Source organism: Geospiza fortis, unplaced genomic scaffold (genome assembly GCF_000277835.1).
Source record: "Geospiza fortis unplaced genomic scaffold, GeoFor_1.0 scaffold241, whole genome shotgun sequence".
NCBI lineage: Eukaryota > Metazoa > Chordata > Aves > Passeriformes > Thraupidae > Geospiza > Geospiza fortis.
Window position 1 is genome coordinate 997060 of NW_005054491.1, and position 24936 is coordinate 1021995.

The following is a 24936-nucleotide window of genomic DNA, read 5'->3' on the forward strand; positions in this document are numbered from 1 at the left end:
GCCCGCACCGGATCCCCCCGGTCCCACCCGCGTCCCACCTCGGCCCCTTCCTTCGTGCCCTCCTCTCCTGTCACACCGGACGCGAGGCGGGGGGAACAACACGCCGGTCGAGGGAGGGGATTGTCCCGCTCTGCTGGTGCGGCCTCACCTTGAGTCCTGCGCGCAGTTTTAGGCGCCACAGTATAAGAAGGATACTGAGGTGTTAGCGTGCAAAGGAGGGTAGCGGACGTGTTGAAACGCCTTGAGGGGAAGCCTTAGGAGGAGCGGCTGAGGTTACTTGGTGTGCTCAGCCTGGAGGAGTCTGAGGGGAGATTTCATCGCAGTTTAAAACTTCCTCGTGAGGGGAAGCAGAGGGGCAGCTCCGATCTTTGCTCTCTGGCACCAGTGACAGAGGGAACAGCTGGAGCTGTGTCCGGGGAGGTTTAGGGTGGCTCTCAGGGAAAGGTTTTTTCCCCCAGAGGGTGCTGGACACTGCCCAGGCTCCCCAGAGAATGGTCCCGGCCCCGAGGCTGCCAGAACTCCAGGAGTGCATGGACAACGCTCCCAGGGACCGGGTGGGATTGTTGGAGAGTTCTGTGCAGGGCCAGGAATTGGACTCGATGGTCCTTGAGGGTCTGTTCTGTGATTCTGTGACCTCGCTGGGGACTTTGTTCTGGTGACTCATCAGGGCCACCCCGAGGGGCTTGTGGTGAGGAGGGGGAAGGTGGTGGGACAGAGGTGGCGCCAGGAGCCTCCCCTCGCCCTCCGTGTCCCTCTCAGGGCAGGGCTGCCCTCCCGAGCTCCCCTCTGCTGTCCTCTGCCCGGGATGTGTTCCAGGCAGGAAAATCCCGGTTTTAAGCGTTCCCGGGGATTTTGGGGCTTCAAACCGAAAACCTGACACTGGTCTGGTTCTTCTGACGTGCTTTTAGAATCATAGCAAGGCTTGGGTTGGAAGGGACCTTAGAGATCATCCAGCTGCACTCAGTATTATTCTGCTTGAGAGCTGTACCCTGGTGACATTGAAATGATCAGGCTGCAGGCTTGGGCATGGTAGAGCTCAAAGTAGCAAAAACCAAATTAAAAAAAATCCTTGGCTGGTTTTTCCAGTGCAACTTTTGGCGCAGTATGTTCCCATCAGGACTGGTCACCTTGTTTGAAACTGGAAACACGAAGCACTTGTCCCATGCTGCTTGCACTGCTTTGTAAGCTGCTTATTTACTGCATGTTCTTAATTTGTAAATCCTAAAAGTACAGGAGGCAGGGTGAGTGACTGGAATATCACGTTGGAAGGGACCTTAGAGATGATCCAATTCCAGCACACATTGCATGAGGCCTGTTTAAATAAGTGGGTTTTGCTCTGAAAGTGTTTTTGTTTGCTCCTGGGCCTTAGTCACTGTCTGGTGCCTTGTGAGAGACCTGATCAGATCTGACTTCCCAAACTGTAGGTGAGTGCCAGGCTCCAGGTTATTCCATGGAATATCAGCTCCCCTCCTGAGTGGGCTGGGCTGTCACAGAGTTTGTTCCCAGTCACAGGCTGTGATCCTTTGGAGCTGTAATCAGATTGGGAACAATTGGGGGTTAATCAGAGAGGGAAATTTTCTTTATTCTCCTCCCCCAAAAGCGCTCAGAGGGAAGATGAGAGCACAGAACAAACTCAGCTGCTCCAGCCCTCAGAAGGAAGCTCTGGTTTAAAGCTGTTGTGAGAGGCAAGTCTGGATGGGAAGTTAGGAATTCAGCTGCTTTTCTGGGCAGAGATTTTCAGAGAAAGTACCTAAGGAAGCTGTGAGCCTTGCAGGTGTGTTGGCATGGGTAGGGAGGGGCCTTGTGAGTGTTATTTGTTATAATTAATTAATACTTGGGGCTGGTTTGGATGAAGAAAGGTGCTGATCTTGATTGTTTTGTCCTGCAGCTAATGGGGGCTGTGCTGAGGTGTTGATCAGAGCTATTAATCAAACCCCAGATTATTTATGTAGGCAAAGAGTTTGTGCTTTTGTTGGTTTATAAAATACCTGTATATGCTTTTTTTACCAATCCTGAGTCGATTTGCTCCAGCAGCAAGTATGTTTATGGCAACAAACAAGAAATTAGCAATGAAAACAAGAAATTAACAATGAAAATTCCCACAGGAAGTAACAAGGCAGAACACTTGCTTAAAACTTCTTATACAGCTGCAACTTCTGAGGAGTCATTATCCCACTTTCTGCTCCTGAGGTGATCCCTGTGGGGAATTCTGCTGCTTCAGGGCTGTTGCACCTGTCAGGATCTCACTCTCATGGTGGACAGACTGACCTGCCCAAAAGCCAGGCTGGTGCTTTGTGCTGGAGTGGCTTTGCATTCCAGCAGGGACGGACTGTAGTGTCCTCCAGCCTGTCAGTTTGGAGTTTTATGGACGTGTGGGCAGGTGTGAACTACAAACAGTGAACAGCATGAGGGGAGACTCAGCAGGGTCTGCAGCTTCTTCCCAAGAAGCAGCAGCAACCTCTGCTCTGTGGGAGCAGGGGCAGGACCTGAGGCTGGAGCTGTGCCTGGGGAGGTTCAGGTTGGAGATCAGGGAAGGTTCTTCCCCCTGAGGGTGCTGGGCACTGCCCAGACTCCCCAGGGAATGGTCCCAGCCCCCAGAGCTCCAGGAGCATTTGGACAGCGCTCCCAGGGGTGCACAGGGTGGGATTGTTGGGGTGTCAGTGCTGGACTCGGTGCTCATGGGTCCCTTCCAACTCAAGATACTCTATCAATTGTATACATTTCTATTAATTGAATAGCTGCCAAACCATTAGAACTAAAAGTTTTCTGGGATGGAGTGTGGGTGAGACCTTGAGGAAGGGCTGGTGATGCAGCTGAGCGTGGGGGCAGGAGCACTCACACACCCGTCCTGCTTCACAGCTGTCCAGTACTGTACCACATCTGGATTTTTGTGAACTTTGGCCCTGTTCAGTGTCTTCAAAGCATGGAGGATCCCAAGGCAGAGGATTTCTGACTTGATATTCCACAGCATGTATATAAACTGGGGCTGTGGATTTCCATACAGCTGCTGCAGCTGGCCTTGAGCTACCCAGCTTTGCTGTTTCAGTCCATGTAGGGTGACTACAAATAATTCATGGTGGAATTGGAAGGTTTCAGTGACCTCCCTCCCTGCAGACAGCTTGGTGTTCTCTCAGAACACAGCTGGTACTTTTACAAGGATGTAAAGTCGATTAATCTTTTATACCCAAGCTATCTAATTTAGTTAAAAACACCCCAAAACAAACCAAAACCTCAAAGAAAATGTCACTAACACATAGCAAAACTTCATTGTGAATATAGCAGTAGATCAGCTGGTTTAACTTCGCTATTAGGAAATTACAGTTACTTATTTTCCCTAAAAATAACGGCACAGAGGGGTTTGTGTCCTGTGTGTGGAGAGGGAAGGTGGTCAGGGGACAGTTGTGGCAGCCACCAGGATGGTGGGGCCACCTTGGCTAGGCCTGGACCTGTTGCTATGAACTGGCTGCTGTTGCACAAGGCCCTGAGCCCATGCCAGGAGGCAGAGCTCTGCCAGAGGGAGCTGGGGGCACTTTTCCAATCCTTGAGGGAAACTTTGTCCTGCCCAGCATGCCCACAGAAAACAGGACTGCTCTGAGAGAGGGCAGGGCAGGGGTGCAGGGCCTGCCCTGCTGCTCCCAGGGAGGGCTGGCACGTCCTTTAGCATGATGATAAGGCAGCAGTGACACTGAGGGCTGTCTGTGCCTCATGTGTCACCAGCTCAGTTGTTTGCTGGCTGCTCAAGGAGATGCTTTGATCAGCGCTTAACAGTTGCTCTGTTTTTGTGAAAGACAAGACTCGTGTCACGTCTCGGCCTGTAACTTAGGAACAGAATTTGCCTCAATGGAACAAGGCTCGTAGATGCTGTGTAGTATTGAATTTTGTCACTTTGGCTGGTGCAGAAGGGTTGTGACACGATGTCCTATCAGAGAAGTGAATCAGAGTGGAAAGGGACAGGCTGGTTTTGTCAGTGAGCTACCCTGCTCCGCAGGAACTCCCAGGTGCAAGGCTTTCACTTTCCTGGTAGTCCCAGTGCACCTGCAGCTCTTACTGGGGGTGACTGGGCTCTCCCTGCCATTACCTGTTCCTGAAAAGAGCAGGTGAGAGGAAGTTCAGTATTGTTTTTTTGTTAGGTGAAATTCAACTTTGCCCATGTAAGTGAGAATGCAGGAATCCCCACCACCCTCAGCTGTACTCGGGTATAGGTGAAGGCGAGAAGAAGACAAAGCAAGGATGTACTTTCTTCTCTTTGAGATCTGATGGAGAACCAGAGGGCATCCCCCAAAAATAAACTGTCCCAGTGCTTGTCTGTGCAGAGCCATGGAGCCATTAACAGCAGAGTTTTTCACAGAATCACACAATCTCCTGAGCTAGAAGGGAAGCCCAGGGATCATCAAAGCCCAGCACAGATGCCCCAACAGTCCCATCCTGTCCCTGAGAGCAGTGTCCAAATGCTCCTGGAGCTGTGACAGCCTTGGGGCTGTGCCTATTCCCTGGGGAGCCTGGGCAGTGCCCAGCACTGTCTGGGGAAGAACCTTTCCTGATACCCAGCATGAACCTCCCCTGACCCAGCTCCAGCTGTTCCCTGGGTCCTGCCCCTGCTCCCAGAGAGCAGAGGCTGATGCTGCTCCTCAGGAGGAAGCTGCAGACAGCTGTGAGGGTGTTTTTGGGGTTGATTCTTGGTACTGACAAGGGCCAAGTGTTGAGGCGGCTCTAACCAACCTTTAATTACTGAGTAAATGACTGCTGGAAGTTTTGGCACACCCAGGAGTTGATAAGGAGCTGCAGAGCTGGCAGCATGGCATGGAGCTGCTGTAGCACCTACCCAGATCCTTGGGCATGCTGGGACAGGAAACCCTGCAGATTTGGGTGCTCTCTGCAGAGGAAGAGTTGAATCAGTGTTGAGCAGTTTAGTTTGGGGTTTAGCCATGACTTTCTCACCTGCTCATCGCTATCTCGAAACTGGGTTGTACGATGGTTTCACAACTGCTGCTGGATTAGTGCTGCTCTGTTATTTATTACCTGCTGCACAGGTTTGACTTCTGTCTCAGGCCTGAGCCTGGCAGTTCTGCTTTTGCTTTCACCCCACCAGAAGGTGCTGGCAGCCAAGTGAGTGCTTTGTGGTGAGGGAGGGAGGAGCAGAGAGCAGGGATGGAGGAAGGGTTTGGTTTCATCAGCAGCTTGGAGTATGGTGCCAGCTTTGTAGGACGTGTTGGAGGTCCTGGTACCCCCAAACCTGTCCAGAAGAGCTGAGCTGTGCCATAAATCAGATGGAGCATCTGCTGTAGCCCCTAAAGCTGCCCTGTGCTTTGTTTGCAGAAAGCTGTTCGTGGGTGGCCTGGACTGGAGCACGACACAAGGTGAGCAACGTGTGCTGCAGGCGTTGGGCCATGGTGAAAACCCAGCCAGGAGCTCTTCACAGGCATTGCTGTGGGGAGGAGACTGGGCTGAGAGCCTCCTCCTCTGCTAATTAATAAAACTTTCTGTAGAGACAACTCAGATATATGATTATATATTTTTTTAAATATGTTAATACTTTTTGGTTTATATTGTTTGGTGCTGAAGTTTTTGTCAGCTCAACAGACAACCCTTTTTATAATCACTTTCCTGCTGTTTTCCATTTGTATGAGTGGAAATAAACTGTTGTCTGCCATTTGTTTACAGGAAGTAAGATGTGATCATTTTCAAAAGATGAGTTTGAAGCTGTGTTCCATGTTTGCTGATCTGTTGTCTCATAATTGCAAACACAGTCTGGTGCTGTTAATATCTGGCTCTGTTTAATACTTGCTTTTTTTTCTTTGACAGAAACTCTTCGTAGCTACTTCTCCCAGTATGGAGAAGTTGTAGACTGTGTAATAATGAAAGACAAAACAACAAATCAATCTCGAGGATTTGGATTTGTCAAATTTAAAGATCCCAACTGTGTGGGAACAGTGCTGGCCAGCAGACCTCATACGTTAGATGGCCGAAATGTAAGTTTGTTTTTTTGTTTGTTTGTTTGTTTGGGTTTTTTTTCCTGCACCAGATTCAAAGATTTGCTTTAAATTCTGCCTCCTTATTTGCAGAGTGTCAGAGTTAACCTGGTTGTTGGTTTAAATGATTTATTGTAAGGCAGCTCTTAACTCCATGGCTTGTGTTTGAGCTCTGAGGAGCTGCATGTCAGCAGGGCTTGCTTCAGCTGCCACAAATGTAACTTTTAGAGCAAAATTCTGCTGAAGTCTGACCAAAGTGGAACTTCTTCCAGATTGATCCAAAGCCATGCACACCTCGGGGGATGCAGCCGGAGCGGACACGGCCAAAGGAAGGATGGGTAAGGAAAAAGATCCCTGTGTATGCTCTGGAGTTCCTTTGGGTTATATCCATGGTTTAAAGGCAGAAGTCTGTATGCAGAACTCGAGTGTAAATCTCATTTCTAAAAAGTGCCTTTAGTTTAGATTTCCATGGGCAGGCTCTGTACAGAGCAGGGTCAGTTTGGGTGTGGTGTTTCCTAAGCTCTTAGTGATGCTTTTAGTGGAGTTGTTCAGATTTGAGAGCACTGGCAGGGCTGATGCTGTTCCAGCCCACTCCACACCCTGCAGCTTCACCAGATTTCGGTTTAGAATGAGTCAATGGCCTCAGAACACAGGCCCTGGATTCCTGGTCCTCTGAAGAGCAGGGGACACTGAACCTCTGAGCTCAGAACGTGCTTCCCTTTCATGCCTGGGAGACTTCAAGGCTGGAGCTCTCCCCTCAGCCTGCCAGAGCCCATTGTTCATGGTTCAGTGTGAAATGATAGAAGCAGCCACCCTTATTATTCTTCTGACTGAATTTTCTCCTCCTTGATTTAGCAGAAAGGATCCAGGAGCGATAACAATAAATCCAATAAAATTTTTGTTGGTGGGATTCCTCATAACTGTGGCGAGACAGAGCTCAGGGAATACTTCAAGAAGTTCGGAGTGGTGAGTCCTGGGGGGAAGGTGCCTCCCCTCCCTGCTGCCTCCTCTCACATTTCCTCAAGCTGTTGAATTTGGGAGTAATTTGGACAAATTGCTGGAGGGGCACCTGAAGCATTTTGTGAGAAACTGTAGTGAACATTCATCATCTGGAAATGTCCCTTGGCAGAACCTGCTGTTCATGTGGAATTTACTTTGCTGCTTCTGTCTCCTCATGTTTAAGTCTACCTGATGCATTCTTCTGTCCCTTCTTCCAAAAACTCCTGAGGTGCCTTAAGAATGATTCTTTTTATTATTATTATTTCCACCCTCACCCCCCCCTTTCTCTTGATAACTTTCAGCTGGGCAATTAAAAATGTCTGCTGATTATTTTTTGGGAACAGTGAGTTTCTCAATGGGCTGGATTTTAAGATCCTGGTATTTGACTTTGTGTACAGATAGGTTAAATTTGTGTCTCCTGCCATTGTTTGGGGAGCAGTAGCTGCTTTCAAACCATCTGGAATCTCAGTTCTGATGTCCCTAGAACCTCCATTCTGAGACAGACTGCTCCTCATGCACCTTCTTTAATTCAATTTGTAACCTTGGACTGAAATTACTGTATCTTCTGTATTTTTTTAAATTTAGTTTTTATTTAGTTTTAATTCCCATTTATCCCAGCTCTCATGGCCCTCAAGGAAGTGGGGGCATATGATAAACTACTGAATTAAATAATTCAGCTGTGAATAAGTTTGAGGAAGTTAAAGATTGTGAGTTAAATCCAGGACTGTGCTGGTAAAAATGAGCTTAATTGGCATTTAGTGTAGTTTTTGATACTTTCTTCAATAACCTTTTTCTGACATTTCTTAGTGGCAGCAAAGGATTTATTGAGAAACAAATTCTTAAGTTTATCAAGTTAAATCAGTGTTTAAAATTCCATTAAGATAATTCATTTAAAACCACAAAAAGCAATAGCTAACAACTGTTTCTTTAGCTTGAAAGGCTGCAGTAGACTAATAATAAAAACAGGGAGCACGTTCCACAGCTGTGGGATGTAGTTTCAAAAGGCTCTTCCTCACAGACTTGGCTTTCCAGCTGTGCCCTGGATGCTGGGGAGATACAGGGTATGTCCTGCAGGTGTAGAAGGCAACAGCCACAACTGTAAGTGCCCTTAAAAGTAAGTAGTAGCACTTTACTCATAGTATAGAAATCAGAAAATCTTCCTGGAGTTGTAACGAGTCCCTTTGGAGCAGTGGAGTCTCACAAATGTTTTGTGGCCACGAGAGTGAAGAGCCCAAGGCAGGCACTGATTTTTTCAGCCCTGGTAATTGCTGGGTCATTAAGGCCAAGGTGAAGAGGACCCAAATGGACCAGGGGAGGGACAAATGTGGCACTGATTGTCCCATGGCATAATCCCCACTTGGATCCCCCAGTAGGATGTGCTCAAGTGAGTGCAGCGACTCAAACCCAAATGTTTTCTGGCTGTAAGTAAAGATAAAATTGTGTCAGACTTTAAACTCATTTTTACTCACGAGTAAAATATCCTGAGATTGTTCTGAAGATGTAATTTTATAAAATCACACCCATTTTGTGACCACTTCTCTGCATCTGAGAGATTTCAGAGCAGTTCCCTTCAGCTGTTTTAATGTTGACATAAACATTACACCTCAGGTTTTGTTTCAATTGTAGCTCACTGTGGTGCTCATTCTGAGAAGAATAATCCTGAAGCCTTTGAACAGCTTGCAATTTCCATTTTTTTTCTTTTTTTAGGTTAAAATCACACTGATACTGCTCATCCAGAACTTAGAGGGGTTTTGTAAAGCTGTTTAAAGCATTGCTTTAACTGGTGCTCTGGGCTTCCCTGGTGCTCCAGTAATTCAATCAGAGGAGCCCTGCATGTTCCTGGAGGTGCCTGCAGCTCGAGCTGCTTTTCATGGCAAAAGTGAAAATGGTTAAAAATGGAAAAATCATGTTTTAAAAAGCTACACTGTTGAGTTGTTGGAAAACAAACCTTTGGGGTGTGTAATAGGCTGTAGAGTGGGTACAAATAGTGCAAAAGCTCAATGTTAAATTAAAATGTCAAGTGTGATGAGACAATAGAGATGAGCTCAGGCTTTCTAAACTCCCAGGAAGAGCAATATTCCCTATTTTTGTGCTGTTGCTGGGATGATGGCTGCACTTGGCTTGTGCTTTGTGGGTAGAGAGCAGGAACCAGCTGGTGGTGACTGTTCCAGCCCTCCCCTTGTAGCACAGGGAGTAGAATTTCCCTTCTCTCTTCCAGGTCACTGAAGTTGTAATGATCTATGACGCAGAGAAACAGAGGCCCCGAGGTAAAGGCTGATCTAGTTTGTCCTTGAAATTTCTTCATACTCTCCTATAGTCAGATGGCAAACTATTTCACACCATCAGAAAAGGTAGATTTTTTTTTTCTCCTATGTTGCCTCAGGAAAAAGAATAATTCACTGGGCAAACATCACTTCAAGTCTAGACTCTTCATCTCCAGCTTCACTTGGCTCTGTGCATTTCGACTCAGATGTTTCATGCTCATTGATGGGTTGGGGTTTTTTTTTGTAGTTGAATGAAATTTGATTCTCAAGCCACTGCTGTGGCTTAAGGTACTTTTGAGAGGGGGAAAAATCAGCAGATTTTCCTCCTGTTCCACATGAAAGGTACGTTGGGTCTGTAAGTGCATGTGGGGTGCTCCAGCCAGAGCACAAGACAGGACAGAATCCATCCATCACCTGCTTTTTGTTTTGGTTAAATGGCTTCACCTCAAATTCAAGAAAAACCCTTCTTAAACAACACAAAATAATTCTGAAACATATATATATGTATATTTTTAATTGGGATATACAATCCCTGCATACCAGATTGCTTTTTAAGAGGGGAGGAGAATAAAAAACCTCCAAAAACCTGAAAGATTCACTAGATATTGAATCAAGCTGGGAACCTTTGGTCAAAATATGAAGCAATTCCATGTCACCCACGTCCCTTTGCATCCACCATTTGTTTGCCAAGGAAGAGGCAATATTTTGGCACGTGAAGCTTAGCTGTGCTCCCACCCTGTAGCATGTTGGACATGCTAGAGAATAGTTTGCCATCTGAACTTTTCATTTCTCTTCTGCCTCATTATTAAGAAATATATCCTTCACTTCATATTTATTAAGCTGTTAAGTCTTAGTTTTATTTTTAATTTAGACATACATCCTTAGTGACATATTTAAGTGTTTCATAGTAAAGTATGGTAATGTTAAGTAAGTTCTTTTTTTTGTTTCTTTTCTCTCTGTGAATTGTTTGACTGTGATTAACGATATCTCTTTAGATTTCTTCTCTCTAGGTGATAATTTATCACAGAGGTACAGGCCAGTTCCACAGTCAGAGGAGGGACGGGCTTTGTCTTTTATTGGAGTGTAAACGAAGTTTCAATATATTTGTTTTTTTGTTTTCTTCCTTTAGCTATCCTAATCTTCTTCCAGCAGATACCTTTGATTTAAGCAGCACATAAATTCATCTGTTTCAATGCTTTAGAGCAGCTGGTTTTGGATAGAGGAGACAAAGGCACTGGCATTCAAATGTAATTTGGGGCTGAAGTTCTGAAATATTTCAGTAATTATTGTATCATCTCTATCTTTGCAATATTTAATCCCAGCCTTGCAGCCTCTGTGCAAAAGGTACTTAAACGTCATGCCTGGTCTGGATTAATCCTGTCTCAATTAATGGCTTCTCTGCTTCAAGCTCTACTAAAAACAGCGCAGGCAAAGGAGGGCTTGGGGTGCAAAGCACAAGTGCCAGGTGGGGGAAAGGTCTTGTCTCCACCCACAGAAAACTTCCTCCCCTAATTCATCAGACTTCTTAAGCACTTCTTGAATCCTCTCTCTCTCTGCCTTTTGTTTCTGTGCTGTTCCAGGCTTTTTTTAGTGTGCTGACTAACACATCTCCCAAAATGGCCTTGGCAGTCCCTGGGGGGTGCTAGGAAAAATTCCTCGAGTTTGTGTTGGGTTGTGCATCCCAGAACACATTTTCTCTTGCCTTCTCTCTGTGTTCTGTGTTCTCTTGCTGCTCTGTCCCCTTACCCTTTTAATGATTGTAAATAAAACTCCAGAGGCCAATTCAGTGCCATCTCTCTTCAGACCCTTCTGAATTTTGCCTTTTCCCATTCACTTTACCACCCTTCCACTGGGAGTGCACATTGGTTTACTGGTAGCAGGAGGGAACATGATCCCTGTTCCTAATCCCTGTAGCATCCATTTACCTCCAGCTCCTCAGGAGGCACCAAATTCTCAGGTGATGTCCTTGAGGAGCTGACTGGGGTCAGGTATCCACGTGATCTCTGCTTCCTCCCTTCCTACCTGCTCCTGCCACCTCTGCCTCATCCAAACTCTTCCCACAGCCCCAAGCACAGCAGCCATGGCACATCTCTGAAGGAACCAAGTGGCTTTGGTGCACTCTCAGTTTCTCCTGGTTCCAGCAGCTGGGAAGGGATTTCCAGGTTCTTGCTCTGCCTGTTCTCCTCCTCCCTTGGCTGCAGATCAGCTCTGTCACTCTGCTCTGCTCCTCTTGGATTCCTGCTGGATGCAGTTCATTTCTCCAGCCTTTAACAGAGTCCTGACCTTCAAAAACTAAAGCTGCAGGTGGTGGATTTCATCACTTCTGCTTAAAACTTCACCTTGGAGTTTTGCTGTATTACTCTGATATCTGTGCTCTTCTTTATCTTGTGCTGTCTGACCCTTTTAAATCCCCTTTTTAAAATTTATTTATTGCTTTTCTCAATGACCTCTTGCTCTCCCTGTTCCACCCCTCCAATGCCATCCCACAATCTGTTCCCCTCCTTTAGCTTTGGAATCAAATTTAACAACAACCTTCACATCCTGATGGAATCCATTGTTTTTCCTCCCCATCTCTTTTTAGACAAAGGCTGGAATACTAAACGTGATTTAAATACAAACACTTTTCCTTTGGCTCCAACACTCGGATTTCTGGTTAACTCAGACAAATATATTGTGATGAAATGCTGCTCTCAGCTTTGAGGCTGCTTTCATCACAGCTCCACAAAACTTCGTTTATACTGCCAGTCTCTTGTGTGTGGGAAATGCCAAGTTTTTTCCTTTTTATTTTCAGTTTATTTTAGTGATGTCTTTTGCTCTTGTTGCTGACAGCAGAATTTGACCTGCTGGAATCTATTTTGGCCTGTATCTTTGTGTATTTTTATATATATATATATATAAACTTTCTCTACACTAGGCCTCTTTGGGCTTACCCAACGCAGTTGGATAAGCGTGGAGAGACATTCCTGTGCTAGATCTGTATTCTGTAACGCTTTAGAGCAAGATTTGGCTGCTGTCAGCACTAGCTGCAAAGCAAAACGCAAACCAAGGGGGAAATCTTGGGTTTCAGAAAAGCAGAACCGCATCCATGTTCCATAAACGCTTCCCACGCCGCACCTCGGGTTTCTTTTTCTAATTTTTATTGCTCTCCCCCCTTTCCCCCCCTCCGTAGCTAATCCAAAGAATGGCACAATTCCTGTACTGCATGTGTCCCTCCCTGCCCTGGGTTGTCCCCACCAGCAGCCAGTGGGTGATGGCATGAAGCAGCCGCCTTGTCCTGGGGGATTAACCACTATTTTGCCACTCTCTCGGCTGTGTCAGCAGCTACAACCTACGTGCAGTGGTTCTCAGAGTGACCTCCAAACAGGGAGCTTTGCCTCCTTTCCCAGAGTTTTCTCTCCAAGCATCAAAAGCTGCTGGATCCAGCTGAGCTGCCAGCAGCCAGGGCTGTGCTCAGGTGGAAGGGAATGAGCCACCCATTGGGAAGTTTTGTGGATTTTTCAAAAGGAAATCAACAGGAAATACAAGAAATGAAACAGATTCAGGACGTGGCAACAACACCACGTTCTGTGTGAGCAACACCTCACAGGGGGCTGCCTTGTTGGGAAGGAGTAACACCTGTTCTGTGCTTTTTCTCCAAGGTGTGGAGAACTTGAGAACCTCTGATGTAGGTTGTTAGTTTCTGAAGCTTCTCATTCATCCATGGAGTGGTAAAATTTCTCATGCTTTAACAGCTACATTTCAAAACTAACTTTCTTTTCTATGGAAAATATTCCCTAACTGGAAGCTGGGCTAAGGGATTGGGAGGAAGTTGCTTTGCAGCTTTGGGGAACAGGGATATATAATAGGTTTTCCTTGGGAAATTAGGCTGAATCAAAGGGAGGAGCAGCAAAGTTGCTTGACTTCAATCTGCTGTCCCACAAATATTTTGATTTTAGCAGTTTTTTTCCATTTCCTGGTAGGTGGATGAGGAATAAAATCAAATTAAAAGCCGGTTAACGAGCTCAGTTTGAAGCTGCATGCGCGCAATCGAGACGAGGCACTAAAGCCTCTTCACAGGAAGTATCCATTGCAATTTCCTCAGAGTTTTTGCCAATTGAACACAAGTGTCGTTATCTGAAACCCCTGCTTGAACCCTTGGTCTGCCCCTAATACTGTTCATCATCCTGTTTTGTGTCACAACACCCTGCTACCTTGATTCACTCTTCGTCGTTGGCTAGGTTTTGGATTTATTACTTTCGAGGACGAACAATCAGTGGACCAGGCTGTCAACATGCATTTTCACGACATCATGGGCAAAAAAGTGTGTAGTTGTAGTTTTATTTTACCTTAAGAAAGAACCAAGTCTTGGGCAACGAGCGATTTCACTGGGGAATCCAACTGAATTGTTGATGGGAGAGCGCAGCAGTCCAAATTCAAGGCTTTATCCATGGAGGTGGGGAAAGTCTGAGTTTGTTGAGAAGGGCAGTGAGGATGGGGGCAGCCTGGGGAAGGGAGGGATGGAATCCTGAGGATTCAGGCTGTGGGCTCTGCTTGGGGTGAGGCCTTGTGTGTACAGACCTGGGGGCTGCTCTGGCTGAGCAGAAGAACTGGGATCACCATCTCTGGGGTGAACTGGTGCTCGCTGCCTCTGCTTTGAGCACTGCTGTGATGCAAGGAGAGAAATCAGTGATTTCCAGCTGTTGGAAAAGCAGAATCCCAGTGAAATCCGAGTTCTTCAAGGCTTGGTTTAAGATACCACTCCTTCAGATGTGTACTTGATACTCAAATCTTGAGGTGGTGTCAGACAAATCTGCTTTATATAGTCTTAAACTTTAAAAGAAAAAGGGAGGAAAAAAAAAACATCCTGAAGGATTGGTTTTTTAAAAAATTGGGTCACTTACTGTGAAACTTTGATACCAACCCACGTACTCTATATAGTATTTAACCACAATGCAGTTAAGTGACCTCTGGTTGTTTCATCTTCATACTGTGTTGTCAGCAAACAGGGCTTGGATAGGCAGGAATTTTTTAGGCTCCTTTGATGTTACTCAGCAAGGAACATCCTTTTACCTGTGGAAGAAAAAAAAAAAAACCCAAACCTAAAAGCAAAATAAATTGTTGCAGGACACCCAAGTTTTAAAAGAGTAATTTAAAGAAAAATGAACCACAGGAAATTCTGGTAAATTTAAGTCCTTGCATAGCTTTAAGGTATATCGAGATTTTAAACTAAATGTTAAAGCTGCTAAACTTGAAGTGAGGACGTTCAGGGAGACACAGAAGATTCTCACATTCCTTAAATTATTGCACTGTGTGAGTTTTTAATTGTCTTTAAAGTCTTTTATGTGCTGATATTTCATAAGCCTTTGCTTAGTTAGCAAGGGACACACTCTGCATATCAGTGGAGTTCTGGTTCATTTTGCAATGTAATAATGCCTTTAATTCCTGTGAACCTGTTTTGGGGTGCAGGGCTGGTTTCCTACAATGGGAACAAAGGAATTTACTTGTGGGATCCAGAACATGAGTTCTTGGTTCCTGGTGTGACACTCCCAGGTGTGTAAGGATCACCTGTATCCCCCTGATATTCCCTGATCTGCCCTTGGAATTGCCTTCAGCAAAACCCTAAAGTGGGAGCTGATCCCACAAAGCAGCAGATCCAAATGGGAACAAAGGATAAACATCCACAAGGTGCTGGGAGAGGATGGAGGGCCCATTGTGAGCCTGGATGTCCCCTCATTGCTTTGCTGCTGACACAGCACTGGGACTTGGAGTTCTCTGTGTTCCCCGAACAAACCCAATTCCAGACTGAAATAATTGATTTTTGCCCTTTCCCCCCCCTTCAGTGACAAAAAAAAAAAAATTAAAAAATCAGGATTCAGGGATTTTTAGCTCAGATTAATAGAGTTGCCTCAGTTCTTGGGGTAAGCTGGGCTCTAGGCAGGTGTGGAATTTGAACCTCCCTATTGCACAGGGAATTTTCAGTCCTCACTTTGGCAGTTCCCTGCTTCCAAGTGTGCACTGAAAAATTAATGGGATTCTTCCACAAGGATTAATGAGCTCCAGATCCCCTGCTCTCTCCTTCACTGCCTAATCATGCCTGCTTTAAAAATGGTATCTCTGTCTTTTTTGGTAATTAAAAAGGTATTGCTGAAATGAATCCATATGTTGTTGAAAGGAGAGGGAAAAAAATTAAAATTGCAAGAAGACCTCTGCTTTTGTAAGCAATAACTGAATTCCCTCAAGGCAAATGTGTTAAGACTCATTAATTTGAGTCCTTTGAAAAATTCCCTTGGTTCCTCTCTGGAAGGGCCTTGAGCTGACAGAGATTTGGTTACTGTCATGTCTCATGTCCTTGGGGCATTGGCAGGGGGGGTGTGGGGGGCTTTGTCCTTGCCTTGTGCCTGTTTCCTGTTTGTTCTCCAACATGAATGGCTTTTAAGACATGGCAGGAAGAATTCTGAATACTTTATTTTCCATACTACTCAGGCCCATTGATGATTGAGATTTATTTTCTTTGTACTCTGGCACCCATTAAAATTAATCATGAAAAAAAAAAGCCTCAAATTCAGCGAGTGCTGAGAGGGTTTCATTAAATCAGAACTGGATTTTTTTTTGAGAGGTTTATGTTGAATGTGCAGCTTATTTTAAGTAGGTCAAATGCACTTATTCCATGGCTGGGAACACTAGGACATTTTATCTTGGAATGAAATAAGTTAAGCACTGTGGTTACTGATTTTTTAAAACAGGAGGGGTTTTGTCACTGACTTAACACAGTATGAAGATTGCTTCTTATTGACTCAACTGTCCATTTTTATTACTTGCATGTTTGTTTACTTTTTTGTTAGATGTAATGTAAGATTCTCTTATCACATCCATTCCCTCTGACATTGTTTGAGTTAACTGAGATTCTTTAAGCGTTAGCCTGGGGAAGGTAAGTCTTTATCTTCCATTAGACATTTAAATAAAATCTTAAGTTTAAAAAAAAAATACAACAATACAAAAAAAACAAATCTCAAAAAATGTGTGTTTCTCAGGTATGAGCAGAGCTGAAATTGCAGTTAGTTGGGGTGGGTTAAACTGTCACTTCCAAATGGACCCCAAACATGTTTGGTTAAAGCATTAGTACCCTTTTTCAGAGCAGCCTCTTCACTCAAAATTCCGTTTTTTTAACTGAAAACATCATCTTCGTATCGCCTGCCTTGAACATGAAATCAGTCCGTCATTAATGTCCAAGATTGTGCTGTTTTAAGTGCAGAGCTGCTGTAAGAGGGTACTGCTGTTTTAAGATTAAAGCCAACGAGACCGAAGCAATTTGTAGGATGCTTTTCTCGGAATCCCTCAACAGTAGGACTTGTAATTCCTTACCATCACCTACACTGTACCTGAGAAACATTGTAAATTACTGGCCTTAAGTTTTTAATAATTAAGTACTTAGACATAAGTCATAAGATGCTAAGTGTAGTCTTAAGTGTACCTGCGGGTGTGTGTGAGGGGCCGGGGGGCGCGGGGCCCCCCCAGCCCCGCTGAGCGCTGCCTCTGTTTGTTTAGGTGGAGGTGAAACGCGCCGAGCCTCGGGATAGCAAGAGCCAAACTCCGGGGCCACCAGGGGCCAGCCAGTGGGGGAGCAGGATCATGCCAAGCGCTGCCAACGGCTGGGCAGGGCAGCCCCCTCCGACCTGGCAGCAGGGCTACGGCCCCCAAGGTACTGCCCGCCCTGACAGGGTGCCAGCCTCTCTCTGTCCGGCCTTTCCAGCTCGCTGCACTTTGGTTTTCTGGCCTAGATGTTGTTCTCAGCTTTATTTCACTTATAGCACCCCAAGGTACTGCCCAGGGTGCCGCCCCCTCCCTGTCCGGCCTTTTCAGTTCACTCCACTTTGGTTTTCTGGTCTAGATGTTGTTCTCAGCTTTATTTCCCTGAAAGCCCCCCAGGGTACTGCCCGCCCTGCCAGTGTGCCACCCTCTCCCTGTCTGGCTTTTTCAGCTTGCTCCACTTTGGTTTTCTGGCCTAGATGTTGTTCCCAGCTTTATTTCCCTCATAGCACCCCAAGGTGCTGCCTACCCTGCCCAGGGTGCCAACCTCTCTCTGTCCAACCTTTCCAGCTCGCTGCACTTTGGTTTTCTGGTCTAGATGTTATTCCCAGCTTTATCTCCCTGATAGCACCCCCTGTAGATTTCCAACCCCCCAGTCCTTTGTGAGGTTTTTTCACTGCTTTTCCCAAAAATCCGTTTCACTGGCAGAAGGCAGTGCCAGGCCTGGCACGTGTCCCAGGTGTGTCCCACCTGTTCCCTTTGGAGCTGCCTCTCCCCACATGGAGTCCCCATGGGTTGGGGGAGCTCAGAGAAGGTGTTGGGAAAGCTCCAGCTCTGACTCCAGCTGTGGAGTGCATTGTGCACAACACCCCAATGACAAATTTGCCTGAAATATGGCTTTTCAAGGATGAGGCAGTTTCAAAGGAAGCTATCAGGAAAATCTGAAAGGGATGAGGGGGAAATGGATGGCCTTGCCTTTGAATTTTATTGCTTAATGTAGCTTGGGGAAGCACCAGGCAGCTCTGGTTCAGGGAGCACTCAGTGCACACCAGGAGCCCTGCGGGGCTCGGGAGCAGCCTGGGTTTGATGGCTGCAACCCCCCTGAGACTCCAGAGGCAGGATAAACATGCTGAGTTCATCCAAAGACAATTTTGATAACTTCTGGAGAAATGCAGAGGGATAATTGAGTTGCTGTGACTTGCTTGCTCTGAGAGATGAGAAATGTTCACCAGGGGGGCTGCACGGAGCGTGGCTGCTCCATCCCCGCTCCGTGGATGGAAGTGCAGCACAGGGATTACTCATTTCCCCACGGTGCTGATTAACATGAAAGCTGCAGCTGAGGGTTGACATTGTGCACAGATGTGCTAATCTGCAAACTGAGAAACTCCCATTATTTTCCATGCAGTGATTAGTAGGGAAAATGATATCTGATCTCCTGGAAAGATTAATGTCAGACACGAGCACATTTATCCTTCAATCTCAGCACTGCACAAGGGATGGGAAGGACTTTTTTTTATGCTTCAAAAACTGCAAAAATAACTCAGATAAACCTGGTAGTAAATTAATAATCCCTTGGATGTGTAGTCTGCTGAGGTTCTCCAGGGTTTTGTTCTTCTCTGTAGTACTGTAACTTCTTGCACTTGGTATGTGGCAGCTCTCGAGTGCTCCATCTGATTTGGGTTTGGGAACTGCTGTCTTTTCTGAGTGTCATTTGCTGAATGATTCAGAGTCTTTCCAGAATTATACATTCAGAAATAGTCCCACAATGTTGCTTAGGCCATAAAAATAGCTCTATAAGGGACGCAGGGAGGATACCCAGTCTATCCCAGAGCCAAATCCTTCTTCTTGCATCATCCCTGCTCCAGAGCATGCAGCTTCAGTGATGTCTAAGGCTCTTTTTTTGTTCTGTTGTAGGGATGTGGGTGCCAGCTGGACAGGCAATTGGTAAGTACATTATATGGGACCAATTCTGAAAGGAAAAAATCCTCCCAAGCACGGGTGCAGCTTCTCTGAGCATTCACAGTGATTTTTGGATTTCTGTAGGATTTAACCTACATTTAAAAGCTTGATTGAATTTGTCCTGGAAGAACAGAGGGGAAGACAGTGGCTTCTTAGCAGCTCAGTAATGGGAGCTGACACACATCCTGCTGTTCCAGCCACATTAATTTGTTACCAAGGGATTACATGCTAAACTGCAATTATTTACAGTGGGGATACTTGGAGGACAAATATTTCCCAAAGTGAGGATTCATAGAAGGCTGAACCTGCATTTGAAATCCACCCAACAGCCTTACCCCATCTAGAGGAAGCTGACTCCAGCAGCAGCTCCTTGGTGTTCATGTGGTTCAGTTTTTGGTTTTCTCTTCCTTTTCCAGGTGGATATGGACCCCCTCCTCCAGGCAGAGGAGCTCCTCCCCCACCACCACCATTTACCTCATACATCGTCTCCACACCTCCCGGGGGATTCCCGCCTCCACAAGGATTTCCACAGGGCTATGGCACCCCTCCACCATTTAGTAAGTGACCCCCAGGAGCTGGAGCACATCCAGCTTTTCCTCATTGTTTGCTGGACTTGGATTTCCCCCTGTGTTTCTCCTATCACTTAATTATTTTTCCCAGATTATATATTCAGAGCTATAATTAACTATAGTATTATTTTTTTCTTGGATGCAGTAATCATTTCTGTTCTCTAATTTAAAGCTGTGTTGCTAAATAAATTTAGATAGATTGTGCACCTTTGTTAGGACATGTGAGAGAAAACTTAGAGCTCACTGCTGGTGACCTGGGCCAAACACAGGCAGGGTTTTTGGAGGAGCTTAAGGAATTAAGGTGATAACTGGAACTGGAAATACAAATAGGATTTTAGCACCTACTTCTCAGGCCACCATTTCAAACCTCTGTCTCAAACCTGGTTTAAAGAAGGTGGAAAATAGTATCTAGTTATCACAAGGTACTTTTTACTCCTAAAATCTTGGATATTATGGCTTCCTCCTCACTTCTCGAGTCTGTAAGCACAGAGTTTGGTCCCCAGTTCTGCTTTATCCCTTTCTCTGTGCTCTGCCTTTTGGGGAACATTTCTCCCATCTGTGCAAGGTGTGTTGTTGAGATCTTTGGGCCATGGGGGTGACCAACGTGTCGAGGTGAATCTGTGCAGCCACTGGTCACGAACACCTGGGGTTTAATAGCCTCAGAAATGTTGGTTTTAAATTATATCATCTCTAAAGCCAAGCAGGATGTTGATGTTCACCTGTTCTGTCCTTCCAGGTTTTAGTTACGGTGCTCCACCTCCTCCACCTGACCAGTTTGCCCCCCCTGGGGTCCCCCCTCCACCTGCCACTCCAGGGGCAGCACCACTCGCTTTTCCTCCACCACCACCACCATCTCAGGCAACTCAGGACATGAGCAAACCCCCGACTGCTCAGCCAGAATTCCCTTATAGTCAGTTTGGTGAGTAACTGCTGCCATTTATCCCCTTTCCCTTTAGTCCTGGGTACAGAGTGTTGGACACAGTTTGCTGCAGGCATTTCTCCAGGATGGGAATGCTCCCACCAGCTCAAGCCATCCTTAAATCATGCAGTGTTCTAGCCAGAGGGAATTTTCTTAGCTCCAAAGTGTTGCTTTTGTGCTGTAAAATAAGCATTCAGGGATGAATTCCTGGTTTCCACTCTCCCCAAATCTGTAGCTAAAACTTCCACTCCAAGAGCTTTTCAGAGCTTGTAGTGAACTTTTTTTTGTGTCTCCAGACCTTGGAGAACAGACTTGAGGAGTAAAAGCAGCATGGAGAGACAGGCAGTGCATGTGTAAGGATCCAAACCAGTGCCTTTTCCTCCCTTTTCTCATCCCTTCCCCATCTCTCTGGAGGTGCAGTTCTGCACAAAGCTTTGTTGTGCTCTGCAGGAAACTTTGAGGTAGAAGGCAACTGAGCTAACAAGTTTTACAGCAGGCAGGCAGTGCTACAAAAAACAAATTCTTTTTAAGATGGCTAGATGAGTGCCTGTGCTCCAGAGTAAAATTTCTGCTGCTGCTCCCTGAGGGAGCTCAGAGGGAATTCTCATTCTCATCTTGCTCCTCTCAGCCCTGTTTCTCAGCAGTGCTCTCCAAATATCTCTACAGAGATCTCTCCAAAGAGCTCTGTACTGATGTTTTTTTTAAGGGATTGTAATTGGTCAGTTTTTAGTTCTGAAGGGAATTTTGCATGCAGCAGCCCGTGGATTCAGGCTGTTCCCTGCTGGAACACGTTCTCCATGTGGTAGTGCTGCCTCAAGTTCCTGCAGAAACTGCTATGAGATGAAAACTTCACAACATTTATTTAAATAGATAATATTCAAAATTCCAGCAATGTAAAGCAGCCTCTGAAGGAAGATGAGCCTTTTGAGATGTGTTTGTGAAGCAGCATGTTCTCATGTTGATGAGTTTGAAATGTTTTTTCGTTTGTTTCTTACACAGCTGATTTCATGGATAGTTTTGCCCTTGTGACTCAAAAGTTTTTCTTGTTCTGCCAGAACTTGGCTCTTTGCAGACTCTTTTTGGAGTGGGTTGGACTCTTCTAAATAAAGCACAAATCTCTGCACAGCCAGTTACATCAGTGAGGAACAGCCAGAGTTTGGGAGGTGTTGGAAGTTTAGGAATGATCTGATGGAGAAGGACTCTTCATCTAGAGCTGTGGTGACAGGACAAGGGGAATGGCTTCAATCTGGAGAAGAATAGGTTTAAAATGGGTATTAGGAAAAGCTTCTTCACTGTGAGGCTGTTGAGACCCTGGCATGGGTTTTCCAGAGAAACTGTGGCTGCCCCATCCCTGGAAGTGTCCCTAATTTGCATATATTTACATAAATGTGTAAAGCTTGTGGGCTTTAAAGAACCACACAGTTCCCTAATGAGCATAAGGCACTGTAAGGTTTATCCTGGGCATTGTCCTAAATCCTTCAGTGTGTGCACCCAGGGTGAGTGTCAGCACTAACACTCACCCTGCAAAATCAAATTAATTACATTAATTTAAAATAATTAAAAATTCATTCTCTCCCTACAGTCCCCTCAGTTCTGACTAGGAGGGGTTTATCTACTCCACACCCTTCAGGCCTCACCCCAAAGCTTTGTCTGCTCTCCCAAGGTCAGGCTGAGCAGGGAGGAGCCTCGGGCAGGTCCTGGGGTGATTCCCTGGTGTTCCTTGCTGGGGCTGTTGGAGAGGGTGAGAGGCAGGGACAGGGCTCAGGTGCTGGGGTTTGTGTTGGGGCAGTGCAGCTTTTCCAGCGGGGTGAATCCCCCCAGTGAGCTGTGCCAGGCCAGGCTTTATCCTGGTGATCCATCCAGGCTCAGGTTTGGGGCCAGACACTGAAACCACGGGGCTGGAGCAGAGCCAGGCATGGCACTCAGTGACTCGTGAGTGGCTCTGCAGGTGTGTGCTGTGGGTTTCCTTCATCACAAACAACCTGAGCTCTGTGCTGAGCCGTGGTTTGCACCACTGTGTGCAGGGAGAGCAACTCGAGGGTTGTGTTTTTCCACTCCCAGCCTCACCCCTTGGCAAACAATCCCCTTGTAGTTTTGGGCTCCTGCTTATCTGTGTCTGAACAAATGCCAGGAGGAGCATTTGCAGCTCCCAGAGCCTGAGCTCGCTGTGTTTTAGTGCTCATTAGTGCCAGCAAGTCCTTGAGGGACAGGCAGAGCTTGAAACTGAACTGCTGAAGATGTGCTAAGAGACTTTGTTTGGGATTAAGAGAGTTAAACCTGCTCTAAGCCTGCACAGAGAGAGGCAGCACTGCAGAAATGCTCTTGGTAATTAGGAGCCTTAATAGCATCTTTCAGAGCAGGGGCTGGCACTGATGCCAGGATTAAGAGTCATATTTAATTAGGAGAATTTGAATTAAATTTCTCAATTTCTCAGTCGTCTTAATTTACATCTAGTTGTAAATTTTGTGTTGGTAGCAGGGATTGCAGCCAATCTTTTCTCTTAGGGAGAAAAACAGGAGTTTCCTTTCCATCCCTAAATTCTGCTCACTCCAGAGTGGCCTGCGGTGCAGGTCCCAGCCCAAAAGCAAACTGCTCCCAAAGCTGTGAGCAGATGGTTGAACTGCCACCCTGGCTGGGATTACCCCAAAAACAGCTCCCCATTCCTGCACACCTGTTCCCTTCTGCTTTGTGCAGAAAAGGAAGGAAGATCCCTGCAGGACCCCAGAGCTGCTGCTCCTCCCAGGTGTTGTTCTGGGAGGGAGAACTTTCAGGTGTGGGATTCACACCCACGGCTGCTCCTGGAAGCTCATGCTGTGCCTTTCCCTTCTCCCCAGGGTATGGACAAGACTTGAGTGGGTTTGGACAAGGTTTCTTTTCTGTTGGAAAGGAAACCCCTGTTTTTCTCTCTGTCCCTAAATTCTGCTCACTCCAGAGTGGCCTGTGCTACAGGTCCCAACCCAAAACCAAACTGCTCCCAAGCACCCCAAAGCTGTGAGCAGATGGTTGAACTGCAAGCCTGGCTGGGGTTACCCCAAAAACATCTCCCCCTTCCTGCACACCTGTTCCCTTCTGCTTTTTGCCCATTTTCTCTGTGAGGAGGGAAGATCCCTGCAGGACCCAGGTGTTGTTCCGCTCCCGGGGAGGGAACACTTTCAGCTGTGGGATGCACACCCGTGACCGCTCCTGGAAGCTCATGCTGTGCCTTTCCCTTCTCCCCAGGGTATGGACAAGACTTGAGTGGGTTTGGACAAGTTTTCTCTGACCCCAGCCAGCAGCCCCCTCCCTACGGAGGCCCCTCGGTGCAGCCATCCAGCGGCCCCCCAGCCGGAGGCAGCGGCTTCGGCCGGGGGCACGACCCCAACCCTGTCGGAGGCGGGGGAAGAGCTGCAGCCCCTCCCTCCCTCCCTCCCCACGGCAGTGCTGGGGCGGAGGGTTCCGAAACTCTGGGAGTTGACAGAAACCTGCTGAGTGTATTTTGCTGTTTGTTCTGGGGGCGGAGCTGGGCCGGGGCGGGCACAGGAGCTGCTCGGAGGCTCCACCTGCCTCCCCCTCCCGAAGCCTCGGCCAGATGTGGATTTCCCTCAGGCAAAAAGGTTTTGGTGCGTTTGGCACTGAGCAGTGCCAAGCCCTGGTTTGAATAAAGACAAGAACCTTTGGATTAGAAACACCAGCCTGTCTCCATTTTTCTGGGTGTTTTTTTTTTTTTTGCTTTTGTGAGTGTGGGTTTTCTGGAGAAGTCCCGTGGCAGCCCTGGGAGTCCTGGGGCAGCTCTGTGGTGCCACCAGCTGTGCCCTGTGCAGGGTGGCACTGCCAGGGAGCCACTGCTGCATGGGATCTGACCTGGGGAGGGATCCTCCAGCCTGGATCAGATCCAGCCCCTTGAAGAGCTTTGATCCAGCCTGATGTGGTGAAGGGCTCACTCCTGGTGTAATTAATCACTGTTAATGAGGGGGAGCTGGGGGTGTGCTGGGATGTGTCTGTGCTGTGGGGGTCGCTGCATCTGTTCAGAGGGAATTTTGTGTGGTTCTGGTTCTGCTTGCTGTGAATCCTCTGGGCTGGAATCCTCGTGGCTCTGCTCCTTGCTCTGTTACATCCATGAGCTCAAAATTACTGCTGGAACAGGAGCTGCTCCAGGGGTGGCTGTGCAGGTGTCACTTCTGAGACCATCTGAGCCCCCTCAGGGGTGTGAAACCATGGAACTGTCACAGCACCACCCTGGAGCAGAGGACACCCAACATCTTCACCTCTTCTGGGATAAAACCCTTTGGATTTGGCTCCTGTCTGTGCAGCACAGGCTCCACCAGGCCCGTGTGGGCCGTTAGATCAGGGACCTCCTGCGAGGGCCAGACCGGATCAACCTGTGCCGAGCGAGCCGGTTCTGCTGGGCCACGCCCGGTAGCTCTGGCCCCCGTGGGGAGGTGAAACCCCACGGGTGAAAGATGAAGGTGGCTTCCCAAAAAGGCGCGGGATGCTCAGAGCTGGCCCGGGGTGACTGCGAGGTCCAGGTGGCTGTGGCCTGTCTTGGTCCCACCTTGTGCCAGCGGGAAGGAGCGGTGTCACTGGAACCCGAGGTTTCCCTGGATCAGCAGGGGCAGGTTCGGGGGGAAGAGGAGGCTCCGTCCCTCTCAGCTGTCCCCGCGCTGTCCCCGCGCTGTCCCCGGGCTGCGGGTGCGGCCCCTTTAAGGGCAGTGAGGGCGGAAGCGCTGCCCGGCTTCGGCTTCCCCGCCCGTTCCGCCCGCGCCGCTCTCGCG

General features: G+C 47.2%; 1 protein-coding gene across 1 annotated transcript; it reads left to right on the plus strand.

Annotated features, from left to right (window-relative positions):
• The first annotated feature begins 5319 nt into the window (after positions 1 to 5319).
• On the plus strand, positions 5320 to 24621 carry DAZAP1 (DAZ associated protein 1). Its single transcript, XM_031063273.1, has 12 exons — positions 5320 to 5357; positions 5803 to 5969; positions 6242 to 6307; positions 6825 to 6935; positions 9187 to 9235; positions 13450 to 13532; positions 16757 to 16910; positions 18653 to 18682; positions 19114 to 19254; positions 20003 to 20185; positions 23405 to 23550; positions 24508 to 24621. The coding sequence occupies exons 2-12, from the start codon at positions 5856 to 5858 to the stop codon at positions 24619 to 24621; spliced, it is 1191 nt and encodes a 396-aa protein (XP_030919133.1). The 5' UTR covers positions 5320 to 5357; positions 5803 to 5855.
• Positions 24622 to 24936: the final 315 nt, after the last annotated feature.

Excerpts from the sequence above, each read along its gene's own strand:
- DAZAP1 (XM_031063273.1), top strand. The coding sequence starts at position 5,856 with ATGAAAGACAAAACAACAAATCAATCTCGAGGATTTGGATTTGTCAAA. Across the intron at positions 9,236-13,449 it reads AGAGAAACAGAGGCCCCGAG|GTTTTGGATTTATTACTTTC; the intron begins GTAAAGGCTGAT and ends GTCGTTGGCTAG. Across the intron at positions 19,255-20,002 it reads TGGCACCCCTCCACCATTTA|GTTTTAGTTACGGTGCTCCA; the intron begins GTAAGTGACCCC and ends CTGTCCTTCCAG.